Source organism: Chrysochloris asiatica, unplaced genomic scaffold (assembly GCF_000296735.1).
Source record: "Chrysochloris asiatica unplaced genomic scaffold, ChrAsi1.0 scaffold00098, whole genome shotgun sequence".
In the NCBI taxonomy this organism is placed as follows: Eukaryota; Metazoa; Chordata; class Mammalia; order Afrosoricida; family Chrysochloridae; genus Chrysochloris; species Chrysochloris asiatica.
The window spans coordinates 915,519-933,808 of NW_006408616.1; the positions used below are offsets into that span (position 1 = coordinate 915,519).

At 38.2% G+C, this 18,290-nt stretch overlaps 1 protein-coding gene across 2 annotated transcripts in view; it reads right to left on the reverse strand.

Moving 5' to 3' along the window:
- ABCC9 (ATP-binding cassette, sub-family C (CFTR/MRP), member 9) overlaps positions 1–18,290 on the reverse strand; it is a 157,402-nt gene that overhangs the window by 84,667 nt on the left and 54,445 nt on the right. For both annotated transcript variants that reach the window (XM_006866936.1, XM_006866937.1), the window contains exons 13-16: positions 14,681–14,789; positions 6,400–6,507; positions 2,989–3,061; positions 423–528 (exon numbers count right to left, since the gene is read on the reverse strand). In XM_006866936.1, coding sequence (XP_006866998.1) covers positions 423–528; positions 2,989–3,061; positions 6,400–6,507; positions 14,681–14,789 — 396 coding nt within the window. The remainder of the gene's footprint in view (positions 1–422; positions 529–2,988; positions 3,062–6,399; positions 6,508–14,680; positions 14,790–18,290) is intronic.

Sequence of the window (18,290 nt, forward strand, 5' to 3'; positions counted from 1 at the left end):
CCCTGCATTCCTGGACTACATCCACTTGGTGTACAATTCTTTCAATGCTGTTGGATTCTATTTGCTGTATTTTGTTTAGGATTTTGCATCTGTAAGTAGATATTAGAGGCATTCACCTGTGATTTCCTTTTTTTGTGGTGCCTTTTAACTTTATTTTTAAAGCTGGTTTTATAATTCCAACTTATTTTTTTTTCTCAAGCAGCACAGTAGTTTATGCTATTATAAACTTCAACAGTAATTGTTTGCAATTTAAAATTTTATGATATTCAAGGGTTCCATTAACTAAAAAAAAATTGAAAGCTATGTTTATTTCTGAGGGTGTCCTTCAACTCATAATAATTTATTACTCTAATACCTTCTTCCCTTGAAAGATCAGAAGATATACAACAAAATGACAGGAAACAATTTTAAAATACACATACTTGCTCCAGTGAACTTTTCCTTTCAGTGCTTGCATCTCTCCGAGGATGGCAAGGAGAAGAGAGGACTTTCCACATCCCACTTGGCCCACAATCATGGTTAATTGACCTAGAGAAACAAAATAAAGGCAAATAACAGGAAGAGATGGAATTTTCTTTGTAAAATCAAATCAAAATAATTTAGAAAAGGTTAATGCTTCGCAATCAAAGGCCAGTTTGGGTCTGGTAGTGGTGGTTGATGGTGCCACCAAGTCAGTTATAATGCATAGCAACTTGTATACAGTTTCCAAGGGTGTAAATCTTTATTGGAGCAGAAAGCCTCATCTTTTTCCCATGGAACAACTGTTCGGTTCGAAGAGCAATAAAATAATCTTTGCAGCTCCTTTTCTCAATACATAATTTTTTTGAGAAAAATTTAAATATATAAATCTTGATTTGTTATTTTTAATACTAAGAGAATAACTGGCATGAATTAGTAAAGAGGGCAATGAAATAATTTCTTAGCCCATTTAAATTAGCTTTACCTCTATTATTCAGTTCATTCAGGACAAAAAGGGCAATTTTGACTAAAACAGCTAGATAATTGGCATGAAAGTGATCTTGCTTATGTTGTTAAGATGTCGTCGTGAAATAATCACTTTGATTGGGCACTGCGGGTTTGAACCACAAGGTCAGCAGTACAAACTCACCAGCCATTCCTCAGAAACCCTGTACAGGATTGCTATGGGTCAGAACCGACTGGACAACACTTAACAACTACAACAAATCTTGGAGTCCTGGTGTGGACTGCGGGTTGATGGGCTGGACTGCAATGTCAGTTGAACTACAAGGTTGGCCGTTCAAACTCACCAGCTGCTTCTCAGAATCCCTATACAGGGTCACTATGGGTCAGAACCGACTCTACAGCACTTAACAACAACAACACTGACCATTAGGCCAGCCAGATGAAAAAATAATTTTATTCAATCATGTATGCACAATTTAAATGAAAATTGTTGTGCATTGTTGTTGTTGTTAAGTGCTTTTGAGGAAATTCTGATTCATAGCAGCCCTGCATAAGGTTTCCCACTCCAGGTTTGACCTTTGACCGGCAGGCTTTGTGGTTAGCAGTTAAGTGCTTATCCTACAGCCCCATATCAGGCTTGCTCCAATCTTGAAGTATCTTGAAAACTTCATCAGTCTTTCTCAGTAACAAAATAATTTTCTCAGACAGGTTTTCTTTAAATTTTTTATCAAACAAAATGGGAATCAACGATCCTGCTGTTCACATGGAGTCCTGGTGTGGCACTGCAGTGTATAATGCACGGACTACAAGGTCTGTTTGTACCACAGGGTCAGCAGTTCAAGCTCACCAGCTCCTCCTAAGAAACCCTATACAGGGTGGCTTTGAGTTGGAACAGAATCGATGTCACTTTTCAACAACAGTGTTCACAAGGCCCAATTCAGTAAATGAAGACTCAATAGCTTTTACTCTGTAATGAAATGCATGCTTTATAATTCTGGGGTATTATCACAGTAATTGGACTTAAACATACCAACAATCATGACAATAGCATAAGAACAGGCAGTTTTTCAGTCTGTCATACATGAGGTCACCATGACTCAGAGCTGACTTATCAGCAAGTGTTGTTGTTGTTGTTGTTGTTGTGTGCCATCAAGCCAGTTCTAACTTAGAGCAACCCCATATAGGGTTTCTGAGAACGGATGGTGGATGGTTATCTTACAGCACCACATAAGATCTCCAATGGCAACTAGCACCAACATAGTAGCGATACAGCAGATCATGAGCTCAGTGGTATAGATGTTGTGGTTGTAGTGGATAAGTGACATTGTTAGCTACCATTGTGTAGTTCCCCTGGTGCAGGGCAACTCTATGTACAAAGAAAAGAAACACTGTTCAGTCCTGCACCATCCTCAAGACTGCTTGTAGATCTGACCCTTGTTATCCATAACGTTTTAATTAGCTGGTTTTCGAAAGCAGATCACCAGGACTTTCTTCCTAGTCTGTCTAAGTCTGGAAATTCCATGAAACCTGTTTTGCATGACAGCAACACATAAGCCTGACTCATAGAAAACTGGAGGTTGTGCATCGATAAGTACCAATATATAACACTTGGAAACCTGGTCTGGCACTGTGGGTTAATGCACTGGACTGAAGGTCAGTCTGAACCACAAGGTTGGTAGTTCAAGTTTACCAGTCACTCCTCAGAAACCCTTATAGAGTCCCTATGAGCTGGTTCCAACCCGAAGGCACTTAACAACAACAGTAACTTTTATGTTGTTAAAACATTTTTTTTAGGTTCAATTGTCTTGGAAGGAGGCCTGGTTGTGCAGCGGTTAAAGCACTCCACTGTTAATGAAAAGGTCAGTGGTTTGAACCCACTAGAAAGATGGGGCAGTCTTGTTCTGTAAAGATGTACAGCCTTGGAAACCCTATCAGGCAGCTGTATTCTGTCCTATGATGAGCTGGAATCATAATCCTGGCAATGAGTCTGCTTTTGTTTATTTTCTTGGAAAACCCTGGTTGTAATCATTACCAATTACAAAATTGAGTAATAAATACTCTTACCTGTTGGAATTCGAATATCTATATTAGATAACGTAGCTAGACCACTGCCCCATGAAAAGTATCCATTTGTGACCTAGAGAATATGAATATCAAATTAAATTATAAAATTATGTACAAATGTGATATTAGAGAATAAATTCAACAACAATTTTAAAATGTCAATGCATTGACAGACTTTCAACACAAGGTAGAACACTCAATGACTGCATTCTAATTTAGAAATAGAAATATTTAATGGTATAAATGATAAACAGTAATGATGGAAATAAAAGTAGGATCTTTGAATTAGTGACAGTATAAAGAAAAACTTAAAAAATAGCAATTTTATCTGAAAATGTGATGTGTACATTAAAAAAAAATCAATCATACAAAATATTTTCTAGGGTAACCCTACACTGATTATTTTCTCACTGCTAGACAATCCCGAGAATCTTTCTGTTGATGGAAAGTGAAGGACAGAAATAACTAAAAATTATTACAAAAGAACAAGCTGGTTAGCTTAGGATAATTAGTTTCATGAGCTATGTGAATTTAGGTCTTCTCTCTAGACTTAATAGAAACAGCAAAGAGGAAAACAGAGCACAGAACTGAAGCAACAATGCTTGGTGGTACAAATTTCAGCCATAGGCAAAAATTACAAGATCCTACCTTCATCGTTCTGCTCTCGTAAAGATTTACAGCCTCAGAAACCCTGTTCAGGGTTGCTATGGGTCAGAATCGACTCAATGGCACTTAACAACAACAACAACACTCATCTAAAGTAGTCTATCTGTTTTAACAAACCTCAAGTAGACACAACTGCTTTAGCCATTATCAATGGAAATGAAAGGAGAGAGGCAGAGTCAGATGACTGAAGGGAAGAAACCTGAAAATTCAGGGAGAAACTAAAGATATACCTTGATCATCAATTAAGACTTTATTTCAAAAGCATTACAGAATGAAGTTTCTAAGAATATTGATACTTAGGAATTCTGTAGCATAGATTGGCTATGTATATCTAAACTATGACATAATATAGCCATAAAAAGTTCTTTTAAAAATTAATGTTAGAGAATGTAAAACTCTACCTGGAAAGGTTAGGTTGTGATTCTCCATGTAGGTTTTTCCTAGCATAAAATGTGTGACACAGTACAGTTATACATGAAATTTTCCATGGAAGGAGGATGGCAGAAAGGCAGAATCATTGACTACCTTACAAATATTTCCTGAGCATCTACTCTGCATGAGGCAATGTGTTAGGAACAGTATAGCCTATAAAGTAAATATAATAACCCACCCGGCTCACTGTTGTTGTGGTGGTGTGCCGTGGGATCAGTTCCGACTCATAGCGACCCTGTACAGAGTTTCTGAGGTTGTAAACCTTTACGGGAGGAGAAAGCCTCATCTTTCTCCCTTGGAACAGCTGGTAATTTCAAACTGCTGACCCTGAGGTTTGCAGCCCGGTTTGTAACCACTATATTTGTAAATAGTTAAGTCATAAATAAAGGACAATACAGGGCAGCTTGGGCAGAAAGAGACAGGTAGTGAGAGCAGAGCAGTACAGAAAAGAAGTCATTTCTATTGGGATAAGTCAAAAAACTTGAAAGAGGAGACTTTTACGCTAGCTTTTAAAAATATATTGAATTTCAATTAAGGCATTTTTAGATAAAGAATTAGGGTAAGAAAAGGCCTAGGGTCCAAAATCTATATTGTGGGAAATGATTAATAGAGCTGGCTAGGGCAGCCGTTTCAGAGACTGGCTAAATGACTCTCAAAGAAATGATACAGTCTCAGAGGCTTTCTGCTCTGAAACAGTAGGCAAGGAGCCAAGAAGCGGTACAAATACAGAGGGTTGATACAGAATTGACAGAAGTCCCACATGACAGCCTCCGGGTTTCACTGAACTGGGTGATAAGGCTATCTGGAGGAGGAGAAGGAGGAGGTGGGAAGAGTGGTCACAGCTGAATAGCCACTGTAGATTATGGAAACCGATGCTGATTAGACGTATGCAAAACAATTGCCAAGAACTACTGGGGGTCAGCTGAGGTTGTCCACCTCTACCATTGTGTCATTTTCTCCATGGCTCTTAGCAGGTTAGAATGTGGAGATGGCATCATGAAAGACTGCAACAGGAAGGTACTAATGAATTGGGAGAAAAGTAAGGGGAGCTCACATTACCGGAATTTTCAATGAGTTTAAAAAACAAAAAACTGTGAGAGTGAGGGTGAGAACGTGAGAAAGCTGGAGGGCTAAGAGTCTAATGGTAGTGACTGATGAGCATTTAAGAGCACTGTGCCAGACACTGAAAAAAGAGACGAATGGAATGCAGGAATGAAATGCAGCTCTGGGTTCTTACAGGAGTCCTAGTGTAGTGCTGTAGGATAAGCACTGGACTACTAACCAAAAGGTCAGTGGTTCAAACCTGCCAGCTACTCCTGGGAAACAGGGTCACTATGAGTCGGAACCAATTCAATGGCACTAACAATAGCAATAAGTTGACTCTACCATCCACCCCACTGAGCCTTCTTCTCTAGTTGGGCTTGGCAGTGATTGGTGATTATGTGCCATGGAGTCGGTTCTGACTCATAGCGACCCTCTACAGGCTTTCTGAGACTGTAAATCTTTACAGGAGCCAGAAAGCCGCATCTTGCTCTCGTGGAGCAGCTGGTAGTTTTGAACTGCCGACCTTGCAGTTTGCAGCCCGATTCTCAGGGATAAATTGTATAGCCTGTAGCAACCAATGCAGCTAATCTTCTAAAAGGGCTCCTTTCCAAGACTCAGGTGGTGCCAATGTCCAGAGGTCTGTGACACTGCCCAGAGATTGACATCTGTACCAGTCCCGACACAGTACTGACCATTCCTTGGGTCTTACCCCAATCGTTAATCCCACTCTGTGTTCCTGTAGTTCCTGTGCCTAAGCACATACTTGGGGAAAAGAATTGCAATATCATTTAATTCACTTTTTCCATGGACTTTTGAAGTCCCTTCATATGCATGGGGAGGGTACAAGAACCAAGTTTGAAATGAGATCACCAGCAGTACTGATTGGAAAGCTAGATGAATGTATGAAACCTTGTTCTACATCTTTCCTCCTTGAAGACAATTACTATCTATTTCCTTAACAATTAGCTGTATAGTATTGGTATTCTTTATAAATTAACTTGATGGATAAACAAGAGGAAATATGTGAGATATTAGCTTCTAACACACATTCAGAAGAAAGACTTTTCCAGCTATCACTGCTAGAGTAAACCCTTATTGGGAGATGGGGAAAAACTGAGAATTATAAATTTATCAGACTTTTTAAAATTAGGATTAATGATCATTGTAGAGTGATTGTGAGACACAATTTAGGGCACTTTTACATACTTTCTTTTATAAAACAGTAACATAAATGTTTCTATTTTGTAAGAATTCGTGTAATAAAATAACCTTTATTGCAATATCATCAGTTTCTGTAGGACGTAGACGTCGTGTTGATTGCTCATAGCTGTCCAGGTGATATCTTCCAGGCTGCTTCCTGTTTATAGTTTTCGGCTGCTGTATTTCAAGTGGAAAAGAACACATGTTGGAACTTGTGAGAAAAGCAGAGATTCTACTGAACATTAACTCACATTGTTACTTCTCCATTTGAATTCCAAGAAAAGAAACATATAAAATTCATGTAATATTATAATTGTAATGGCTTCTCCAAAAATCAAATAATACAAAGACATGCTAAGCTAAATTTAACCCAATTTATAAACCTCTGTATAAAAACAAAAACATGAAATGCGAAACCCACAAACAATGGAAGTTTTGACTACACTCCAAAATCTGTCTTGGATATCCATTCTCCAGTGACAAGGCTTAATTAATTAATGAGACAATTAAAGCAACTGTATTCTGCAACTCAGGTCAAAGTAGAATCCACTTAGAGGCTGGCAGACTTACAAATATTTCAACAGTCTATGATTGATTATCCTCCCAATCATGGATTTTGAATCTAAGACAGTCACAAAAATCATACTGAGCTACACACATTAGAGAGTGAGAAAAAGTATACAGCTCTAGAGATACTTTCTTATAAAGTTGTATATTATTTCATAAGGAGATCCATAAGAATTACAGAATAATCTAAACTTAGTGCTGTCAAGTCAGTTTCAACTCATCGCTACTTCGTATAGGGTTTCTAAGGTTGTATATCTTTGTTGTTGTTGTTGTTAAGTGCCGTCAAGTCGGTTCCAACCCATAGTGACCCTGTATAGGGTTTCCAAGGAGCAGCTGGTGAGCTTGAACTACCAACAGGAGCATAAAGTCTCACTTTTCTCCCACATCTACCTCACATAGAGATGTTTTTACTCCAAGTACTAAAACATTCATTAAAAAAATGAGATCAGTTGAGATTTGATGGTTTTTACATATTTGTAAGATAATCACTGGATTGTGAACCATAAGAGTGGAGGGTCGAGTCCACCAGCTGTTCCAAGAAAGAAAGAATGAAGATTTCTGCTCCTACAAAGTTTATAGCCTCAGGACCCCTATACAGGGTCACTGTGAGTTGGAACCTATTCTTCTGTACTTAACAACAAGAAGTTAGGTTATAACTAGAAATCTGTTCATTCATTCATTCATTTTTATTTCAGTTTTATTTACATGTATAGAAACAAGTGGCTGAAGGAAAACTACATAATTCAACTCTGTAAACCTCTAATTTGGAAATATTTATAAACATAAAATTTGTTCCAGAAACCTAGTGAGCAGCATACATAATTATTTGTCTCAGTTAATCACCTCAAAGAGATTAAAAAAGATTCCCAAATTCTAAAACATTTCCACCCCCCGAGAATTTCAGGTTTGGCATTTTGAAAAAAATCTATTGAGCTCTACTTTTGGAATTAGGAATGTACTCAAATAATCATAAGTAATTTAGATCTGAACAAGATATGTGAGTCCGAATCAACTCAACGACAGTGAGTTTGCTTTGGTTTCTTAATTTAGTTATATGGTATATCAATAGGACATCAAATGATCAAATAGTACATTGCTAGACTACTATTTGATCTTGGATGAAAGCAAAGAATACCAAAAAGATGTTTACTTGTGCTTGATTGACTATGCAAAGGCTTTTGACTGTGCGGATCATGACAAACTACTTTAAAAAATGAGCATTCCAGAACACTTAATTGTGCTCATAAAGATCCTGTACCTAGACCAAGAGGCAGTTGTTGGAATGGAAAAAGAGAATACTGAATGGTTTAAAAGCATTAATGATATGCACCAGGGTTGTAACCTTTCATCATAATAGTCAATCTGTAGACTGAGGAAATAATCTGAGAAGCTGGATTATATGAAGAAGAACATAACATCAGGATGGAGGAACACTCTAACAATCTGTAATATGCAGATGATACTCCTTTGCTTGCTAGAAGTAAAGAGGACTGAAATATTTACTGATGAAGATCCAAGACTACAAAATTCAACAAGGATTACACCTCAATGCAAAGAAAACAAAAATCCCTCCATTTGGATGAATAAAAAACATCATGGTAAGTGGAGAAAAGAATGAAGTGATCAAAGACTTTAATTTGCTTGGATTCACTATCAACACTGATGGAAGCAGCAGGGAAGAAATCAAATGATGTATTGAATTAGGAAAATCTGTAACATAAAACCTCTTTAAAGTGTTAAAAAGCAAAGATATCTGTTTGAGGACTAAAGTGTGCTTGACACAAACCATGGTATTTTGAATCACCTCGAATGCATGTAAAAGTTTGAGAATGAATAAAGAAGACCATGGAAGAATCAATGCATTGAATTATGGTGTTGGAAAAGAATATTGAAAGTACCATGGACAACCAGAAGAAAAAACAAATCTTTGTTGGAAGAAGTACAGCCAGAATGCTCCTTAGAAGCCAGGATGGTGAGACTTAGCCTCTCTCGTATTTCAGACACATTATCAGGAAGGACCAGTCCTTGGAGAAGGATAATATCATGTTAAGTGGCGGGTCAACAAAAAAAGGAAGACCTCCAAGGAGATGGATTGACACAGTGGCAGTAGCAATTAGCTCAAACATAACAACACTTGTGAGGATGGCACAGGACTGGGCAGCATTTCAGGTTCAGGATGAGCCAGAACCAACTCAATGGCACCTAACAACAATAACAACAGGCTACATGGGGGGAAAGGATAAGGCTGTCTGCTTCAGTGAATATTTACAGTCTCAGAAACAATAGTTAGGGTCGCTATGGAGTCCTAGTGTGGCACTGTGGGTTAATGCGCCAGACTGCAAAGCTCTTTGAACTGCAAGGTCGTCAGTTCAAGCTCACCAACTGTTCCTCAGAAACCCTATATGAGGTCGCTATGGGTCGGAACTGACTCGATGGCACTCAACAACAACTACAAAGAAGTTGAAGGGGTCCTGATGTGGTGTAGGATAAGTACTGGACTGCTAATCACAGGATCAGCTGTTCAAACCCACCAACTGCTTTTTGGAAACCCTATACATGGTTGCTATGAGTTGGAACCAACTGGAAGGAACTCAACACCAATAACAACAAGTAAGCATCGAGTCAATGGCAGTGGGTTTGGTGTTTTGGTTTGGTGGTGGTGGTGGTGATGTGCCGTGGAGTCAGAACCGACTCATAGCGACCCTGTACAGGGTTTCTGAGGCTGTAAACCTTTATGGGAGCAGAAAGCCTCAACTTTCTCCCACGGAACAGCTGGTAGTTTCGAACTGCTGACCTTAAGATTCGCAGCCCAATTCATAACCACTATGCTACCAGACACATGCAAATAAATACACAAATGAAAGAGCCACTGATAGGACTGAAAGTAAAGCACTAGCAATGGTTCTGTCACATAGAAAACAATGTCAGGAGCAAAAATTATAAATTTTTATTTATTTGTTTCCCATCCCCATTCCCAACTCTTTCCTTACAGTTTACCAAGGATGTTCCCTGAATGTAGAAAACCATTAACCTTTAAGCCAAGGATGTTTTCCACACAAAACAGGTCTAAACCTATACATAAAATTCACTGTCTTCTAGAATCCTTAATTCTATAGTAGTATTGCTCCAGAGGTCCAAAAAGAATGACTTCATACTCTTTACAAAACTAGGGAGAGGGTGGGAGGAGGCGATGTGTTGACAGAGATTTGAGTTGGAGTACCACAGATGTAATATGAAGAGACTCTGGCTCTAGAATGTCACTAATGCTCCATGGAGATTCCACAGCCAAAACCACTTAACTCTAAACTTTTACAGAATACATAGTGTCTTTAACGTTTTCAAAAAGGGGTTTCCATTAGTGTTGTTTTAAAGCATACAGCTTTTTTCACTCCATTTGTAAGTTTGTCGGTTTGTGGTTTGGCCCATCAGCAGTGATGAATAACCCTGAAAGACATCAGAAGCCCAGTCTGGTTTCAATAACCCTGGAGATATTGAATGCTTTTGAAGGGGATTCTTCTTTCTTTCCAAAAACCTTTCCTTGGTTCAATTTTTTCCCCATCTCTCATCTAATTACAAAACTCCAAAAACTTCCTAACTTCAAGAACATGACCTCCTATCTCCCGTTTCCTGTGTTCATCTCACTCTGCTCATCCCCACGTCCTGAAAGATGATCTAATAAGTCCTTTGCTAGTACTGGATCATCCAAAGCAGGAGGAAGCTGGTTCTAATAATTTTTTTTTTTTTTTTAACTTTCCTGCTGTGTAAAAGTGTAGGCACTGTTTAACAAATGTGTGTCCATATCCACACACTAGCAAGTAAGTATCATGAAGCATTCTTACTCCAGTGGGTAAAAAATATGGTAGTTGCTTTTCAGACAAAATCACACCTGGTCAATAAAATAACATAGCAAAAAGTAAAACGTTAACTTCATAAAGGTAAAAAAAAAGTCTAATATTATTGCCAAATATTTGTCTTCACTATTCTTAGTCATTTTAAATATGATGTGAATAAAAACTTAATATGATTGACATCTTGGTAAAGACTTTCTTAATTCCATTCTATTCCGATTAAGAGGTTGCATGTGCATTTTTGTTTACTCACATAAAGGGTAAGTATATTCATATTTTCCCTAATGCTAACATGGTTAAATAACATGACTAATTTCAGAATAATATCTTTCTACTTTACTGTTATGAGATATATACATTAATTTTAAAGACCTAGAATTTTCAGACATATCTTTCAAATCTAGTTCCATAGATTTAAATATGATCTAAAAACTAATGACTTCTAGATTTCTATCTCCACTCCTGACTTCTCTCTTCTTAGATGTCAAACAAATATATCAAAATTAACACGTGCAAAATATATCTCTTGATTCCAATCTGTTAATTTCTCAGCTTCCCTGTTTCAGATAATGGCTCCATAACCTAGAAGTATCTTCTTCATCACCTACATCTAGTCTACCAGGTAAGTCTTTATGAGTTCAACCTCCAAAACACATATGAATTTGATCACTTCTCATCATGTCTGCTGAAACTACAACAAAAAGTCTACTAACTAACAGCATTTCTTGCCTACATTATTACAATGACCTCTTTATATTGTTGTCGTGAAGTGCTGTCAAGTTGGTTCAGACCCACAGCGACCCTGTATAGGGTTTCCGAGGAGCAGCTGGTGAGCTTGAACCACCGACCTTGCAGTTTAAACAGCTTTGCAGTCTGGCACATTAACCCACAGTGCCATACCAGGATTTCATGTCTCTTATTCTTGCCTCCTTTAGACTTTTCTCCACTCAGCAGCCAAAGTGATATTCAAAAATATAAAAAGAATTATATGGTGCCTGTTTAAAAATCCTTCAGTGGTTCCTCTTGCATATGAAACATATCTAATTTCTTTCCATGATCTGAAAGAGTCTTAATCAGTGCTTTTACTGTGTCTCATCCTCCTTTCCTTTACCAGGCTCCAACCATAGTTCCCGTCTCTCTCTTGAACACATTAAATTAATTCTTACCTCACAGCCTTTTGTGTTTGCTAGGTCTTCTGCCTGGAACATTCTTTTCCCAGGTCTCTGAAGGCCAGATACCTATACTTCATTCAAATCCCATTTCCTCAAAGAGGGCCTCGAGGAAATGACCACCCTGTTTTCAAGTATCCCAGTCACTTTCTAAGAGCCTGTTTTGTTTTTGTCACTAACTGAGATACCTCATGTATTTACTTGTTTGACATCTGTCTCCTACCTCTAGAAAGTAAGCTCTCTGAGAGGAAGGATTGTCTACTTTGTTCATAATTATACCTGTAAGTCTTGGCATAAAGTACAAATCTGTAAGCCTGAAATCATAGGCAAACACAAAGTAAATGGTTTATTGATATTGAATACATGACGAATAATATTGACCATGTTTCCAGGCCTTATGTAGCTACTGGGTAAATACTTGTGATATGAACGAATCACCCAGTCCAGAAGTTAGAAGACTCAGATTGTATCTCTGACTTATATATCTTATAAATCACTTAGAAATGTGACAATTTTATTGAAGCCAAACAACCTGTAGACTCAATATATTCATCTGGAAAATAAAAGCATTAAGTTGTTGTTGTTAAGTGACTTAGAGTCAAATCTGACTCATAGCAATTGCATAGGGTCTGAGGCTTTAAGTCTCATCTTTCTCCCTCAGAACAGCTGGTGGGCTTGAACCTTGAAGTTTGTGGTTTGCTGCCCAGAGTTTATTGTATGGAGTCACCATGCTCCCCCCCAAATATTAAGTAATATAATGTAATGTGTTAAGTGCCTTGAATTGGTTCTGCTTCATGGCAACCATGTATTGGAATTCTGAGGAGCAGCTGGTGGGTTTGAACCGCTGATCTTGCAGTTAAAAGTCCAGTGCTTACTCTACAGTATCACACCAGGACCCCGTAATACATTATAAAGTAGTTTTTAGACTAAAAAGTGTAATATAGCTGCAAGTAAGATAATAAGGAGTCCTGATGTGGTACTGTAGAGTAAGCACAGGTCCGCTAACCACAAGGTTAGCAGTTCAAATCAACCAACCACTCCTCAGAAACCCTATACAGGGTCGTCATGAGTTGGAACTAACTTGACAACAGTTAACAGCAACAGGATGACAAAGTTTACTTTGTATTGGTTTTATATGAAGCTTGGATGAAAGGACCTCTCAGTTTTCTATGTATGTACTGAATATGTGCTGACCCTCTTGGATAATTCTTCATGACATAATAACAAACCTGGCACCTCTGTTTATTGATTTTAGACATACAAAGTTTGTTGTAAAAACAAGTGGCAATTTTACTTCAAATAAATAGGGAAAAAATGAAGCTTAAAGTTTATATTCTAACTGCACATATTAAACCATGCATTCTGTTAAGGTTGTCTCCTATTCACAGCTTCCAAAATCAAAAATCAAATTTAGTGTTGTTGAGTCAATTGCAACTCACAGCAACCTTCTAGGACAGAACATAATTATTGTATCAGTTCATGGAAACAAATTGCTACACTGTGATAGTTACAGTTTTGCATCAACTTGGTTGGGTCCGGGTTGTCAGTGGTTTAGCAGTTAAGACAGCAATTCTCCATGATGAGCTCTAATATAATATAATTACTTCCCTCAATATGTATGTGAGCAAATAATCTGAGAAACTGGATTATATGAAGCAGAATATGGCATCAGGGTTGGCAGAAGCCTCATTTTTAAACCTGCCAAATGTAAATGATACAAACTTGCTTGCTGGAAGCAAAGAGGACTTAAAATACTTCTTGATGAAGATCAAAGATCTCAGCCTTCACTATGGGTTGCAGCTCAATGAAAAAAAAACAAAACTCCTCACCACTGAATCAATAAATAACATTAAGATAGTTGTCAAAGACTTCATTTTACTCAGATCAACTATAAACACTCATGGAAGCAGCAGTCAAGAAACCAATATATTGCATTAGGCAAATGTACTGTACAAGACTTCTTTAAAGTGTTCAAGAGCAAAGATGTCAGTTTGAGGACTAAGCTGTGCCTGACCCAGGCCATGGTATTTTCAATAAATTCATTTGCATGTGAAAGTTGGACAATTAATAAAGAAGACTGTGGGGAAATCGATGCATTTGAGTTATGGTGCTGTTGTTAAGTACTGTGGAGTAGGTATCGACTCATAGTGACACTGCACCGGGTTTCCGAGGCTGCAAATCTTTACAGGAGCAGAAAGCCTCATCTTTCTCCCATGGAACAGCTGGTAGTTTCGAACTGCAGACCTTGAGGTTAGCAGCCTGATTCGTAAGCACTACGTTATGGTGTTGGAGGAGAATATTAAAAGTACCATGGACTGCCAATATCTGTGTTGGAGGAAGTACAGCCAGAATGCTCCTTGAAGCAAGATGGCCAGACTTTGTCTCTCATACTTCAGAAATGTTATCAGGTGGGACCAGTCTTTAGAGAAGGACATCATGCTTGGTAAAGTAGAGGGTTAGCAAAAAAGAGGAAGATCCCCAGTGGAATGGATTGGCACAGTGACAGCAGCAATAGACTCAAGTGTAACAACGGAGATCTCCAAGAAAGTTGGGCCTACTGAAAGGAGGCAAGGACCTTTGTCCAGAGTTAGTGCTCTGGATTTGAACTTCTACCCTCCCAAACTGTGAGAGAATAAATCTCTGTTTCTTAAGTCATTCATTGTGGTATTTCTGTTACTGCAACACTAGATAACTAAGACAGACAATTTTCTCCCACAGAATCAGGACTTCGTATTCACAGCTTACATAACAAGAAGAAGCACTTACAACTACGGTGTGTTTCTTACAGGACTCAAAAGTTAGAGAACTTTCGCCAGTTCGCCAGCTGTCATCACCAATCTCATCACTCAAAAGAAACTCGTTCAACTTTTGAACACTGTACAGGGCAAAAGAACAAAAACAGAGTAAAGGTTAAAAATAAAAGCAACAAACACAAAAACAAAACAAATATATATATATAGTTCAAATGATTCTACCTAAAGAACTATTAAGCTTCAACCCTTCCATTCTCATTCTTCTTTCTCAAGATCACTGGGAATTAAGTTAGGGTGACTATGCATCTAAATTACCCAGGAGGGGTTCCTGGGACACAGAACTTTCAGTGCTAAAAAGAGGAAAATCCTAGGGAAACTGGGATGAGTTGGACATCTTAAATTCAGTGGAACTTCTCTGCAATTGTATTCCTTTGAAAGGATAATGTAGGGGAACTTGGAACAAGTGGTTAGAAAAAATATCAATGAGGGAAGTGCTCCTGTTATTCTAATTTTGCCATTGAGAGGAAGTAAGGTACAGAGCATAGTGGCTATGAGAATCAGGCTGCTAACCTCAAGGTCGGCAGTTAGAAACTACCAGCGGTTCCGCAGGAGAAAGATGAGGCGGTCTGCCCCAGTAAAGATTCACAGCCTCGGAAACCCTTTGTAGGGTCACTATGAGTGGGAACTGACTCCATGGTACTCAACAACAATAACAAGGGACAGAGAGGCTAAGTGGCCTGCCTAAAAACCAGTTAGCATATAAAGCACAGATGTTCACCTTGAGGTTCACAACCTGATTCGTAACCACTATACCAGAGCTTGAATTAAAACCTAGTCAGTTGACCCCTGCTTGTTGTTAAGTGATGCCAAGTCGGTTCTGACTCATAGCAACCCTGTACAGGGTTTACAAGGAGCAGCTGGTGAGTCTGAACAGTACACCTTGTGGTTAGCAGTCCAGTGCTTAGCCTACAGTGCCACACTGGACTCTTCTATATATTACACAGATTTTCTCAATTTAGCAAGGAGAAAGTCTTCTAGAGTTTTGCTACTCAAAGTGTCGTGCAAGAACCAGAAGCATCAACATCCTCTGGAGGCTTAGAAACCAGAGAATTTGACCAGCCTTGACCTACTGAATCAAAATATGCATTTTTAAGGAGCCTTGACCTACTGAATCAAAATATGCATTTTAAGAGGTACTGTGGGTTAGATATTGGACTGCTAACCTCCAGGTTGGCAGTTCAAATGTACCAGCTGCTCCAAGGAAGAAAGATGCACCTGCCTGCTCTGGTAACGATTTACTCAGAAACCCTATCTAGGGATGATATAAGTCAGATTTGACTCATTGACAGTGAGCTTGTTTGTTGTTGTTGTTGTTTTTATGGTTTAACAAGATTCATAGGTGTTTGATAAGTGTGTTACTCCTGAGAAATCCTGTTCTATAAGAAAGTCAGCCAACATCTTAGAAAACACCAGTTGCCATCAAGTCGATTCCAACCCATGGTGACAACATATTTTAGAGGAAAACTATGTTCCTTAGAGTTTTCAGTGGATGCTTTTTTCAGAAGTAGATAAGCAGGACCTTCCTACAAGGCATTGCTGGGTATACTCAAGCCTTCAACCTTTCGGTTGGCATCCAAGTATGGAAACCATTTGTACTACCTAGGGACTTGGTGGTCTAAACTGAGCAAAAAGCTCGAGAGCCTACCCAGGTCTCCCATTGTAATTTTCTTAAAACAGTATCATAGGGTGAGGAGCAAAAATAAATGAAATAAAATTCATTAATAAGATTGGAGAACATCTTCCCATAGATAAAATAATACACTAAAGGACAATTCTGTGAACTTGGAAAGGGAAAGAAATGTTCCTGTCAGCATGCTAAGATGAACGTGGACAAACCAACTTGTGAAAGCAGCATCAACTACAAGGAAACAATTGCTTTTTATGTTGCTGATGTTATTAAGTGCCATCAAGTTGGTTCTGACCCAACACAAACCTGTATAGGGTTTCTGAGGAGCAGCTGCTAAGCCTGAATCACCAACCTTGTAATTCAAACCAACTGTATAGTCCAGTGCATTAACCTACAGCACCACAGCTGGACCCTAGAAAATACATATTAGAAATAAAAATTGTCTTTTTTCCTTTTAATTTAATTTGACCTTGTATTCCATTTAAGTGCCTCCAGGTAGGTCTGCATAGCCTGTCTTTGTGAAAGATTAACAAAATGAAGAAAAGTAAATTTAACTCAATCTGTTGTCCATGATTGTTAAGCCCTTTGGTTTTTCATGAGTGCTTCCCTTTTTCAGAAACCTAAAGGTAGGCAAGGAGTCCTGGTGTGGCACTGTGGGTTAATTCACCAGACTGCAAAGTCATTTGAACTGCAAGGTTGGCAGTACAAGCTCACCAGCTGCTCCTTGGAAACCCTATACAAGGGTTGCTATGGGTCAGAATTGACTTGACGGCACTTAGCAACAACAACAACAACAAAAGTAGGCAAAATCCACTAGGGGAGTCTGATTATCAAAACCAGAACCATCAAGTTGATTCTGATTCATTGTGATACTATATAAGGTTCCCTAGGCTGTAAATCTTTATGGGAGCAGAAAGCCTCATCTTTTCCCATAGAGCTGCTGGTGGGTTTGATCTGCCAACCTTGAAGTTAGTAGTCTAGAATATATCCTACAGGGCCACCAGGGATCCTTTTTGGGCAATCTGATTATTACAGCCAAATTGTATTTATTGGTAACTGGAAGAAAGACTTATGATTTGCTTCTATAATGATTATAGGCAATTTTACTCTGTCACATGTCTATGATTTGGATTCTCAAGGTGGCAACTGAAAACAACTGAGGAGATGTTTGTTTAGGAAGGACTTTGGTTTATACACTTTTGGTTAGTCTCAAAGACTTGAAAGACACTAAACCTGTGAGTAAAGCCAGATTAAAAATTTAAAAGACACCGTGGTTAAAAAAAAAAAACAACCTGATGAAAATGGTGTTTTATTCATCTTAAATGGCAGTTACTCCTTGCTCACTTTCATGGATTTTAATTGTCATTCTTTTCTTCCTTCTTACGCTTGGAAGAGATGTGATTTCATGGAACATAGTTGTATAAATCAAAGGAGTAAATTTTTTTAAAGCGATTATTATTTTATATATATATATATATGTTTTTTGGGTTTTTTTTATTGTGGACTGAGTGATAGCTTATACTGGAGAACATCAGCTTTACAGCATAGTTTCATTGCAACAATTACAATAAAGGAGTAAATTTTAAGAAATCACGTACTACATCTTTGCTCACAAAGGTAAATTCAGGTGCCAGGCTCATTTGCCTTTATAACTCTAGATCCCAAAGTACCTGACACACATTGCTTAATGAATACTTATACAATAAATCAAAGAAGGAATAAACCAATGATTCAGACATTTAAGCAAAGGCAGTTGGTTCAATTCTCCATTTCACACAAATCTTATTGAAGTTTTTATGGAATAAAGGAAAACCATTCTCCCTGAGCATCAAGAAGCTATGATCCTTGAACATAATTGGTGCGAGGAGAGAGGGGAAGGGGAGTCTCACTTCTTTATAGCAGCCCCCTTAGGGATTCCAATTATAATGAATATCAG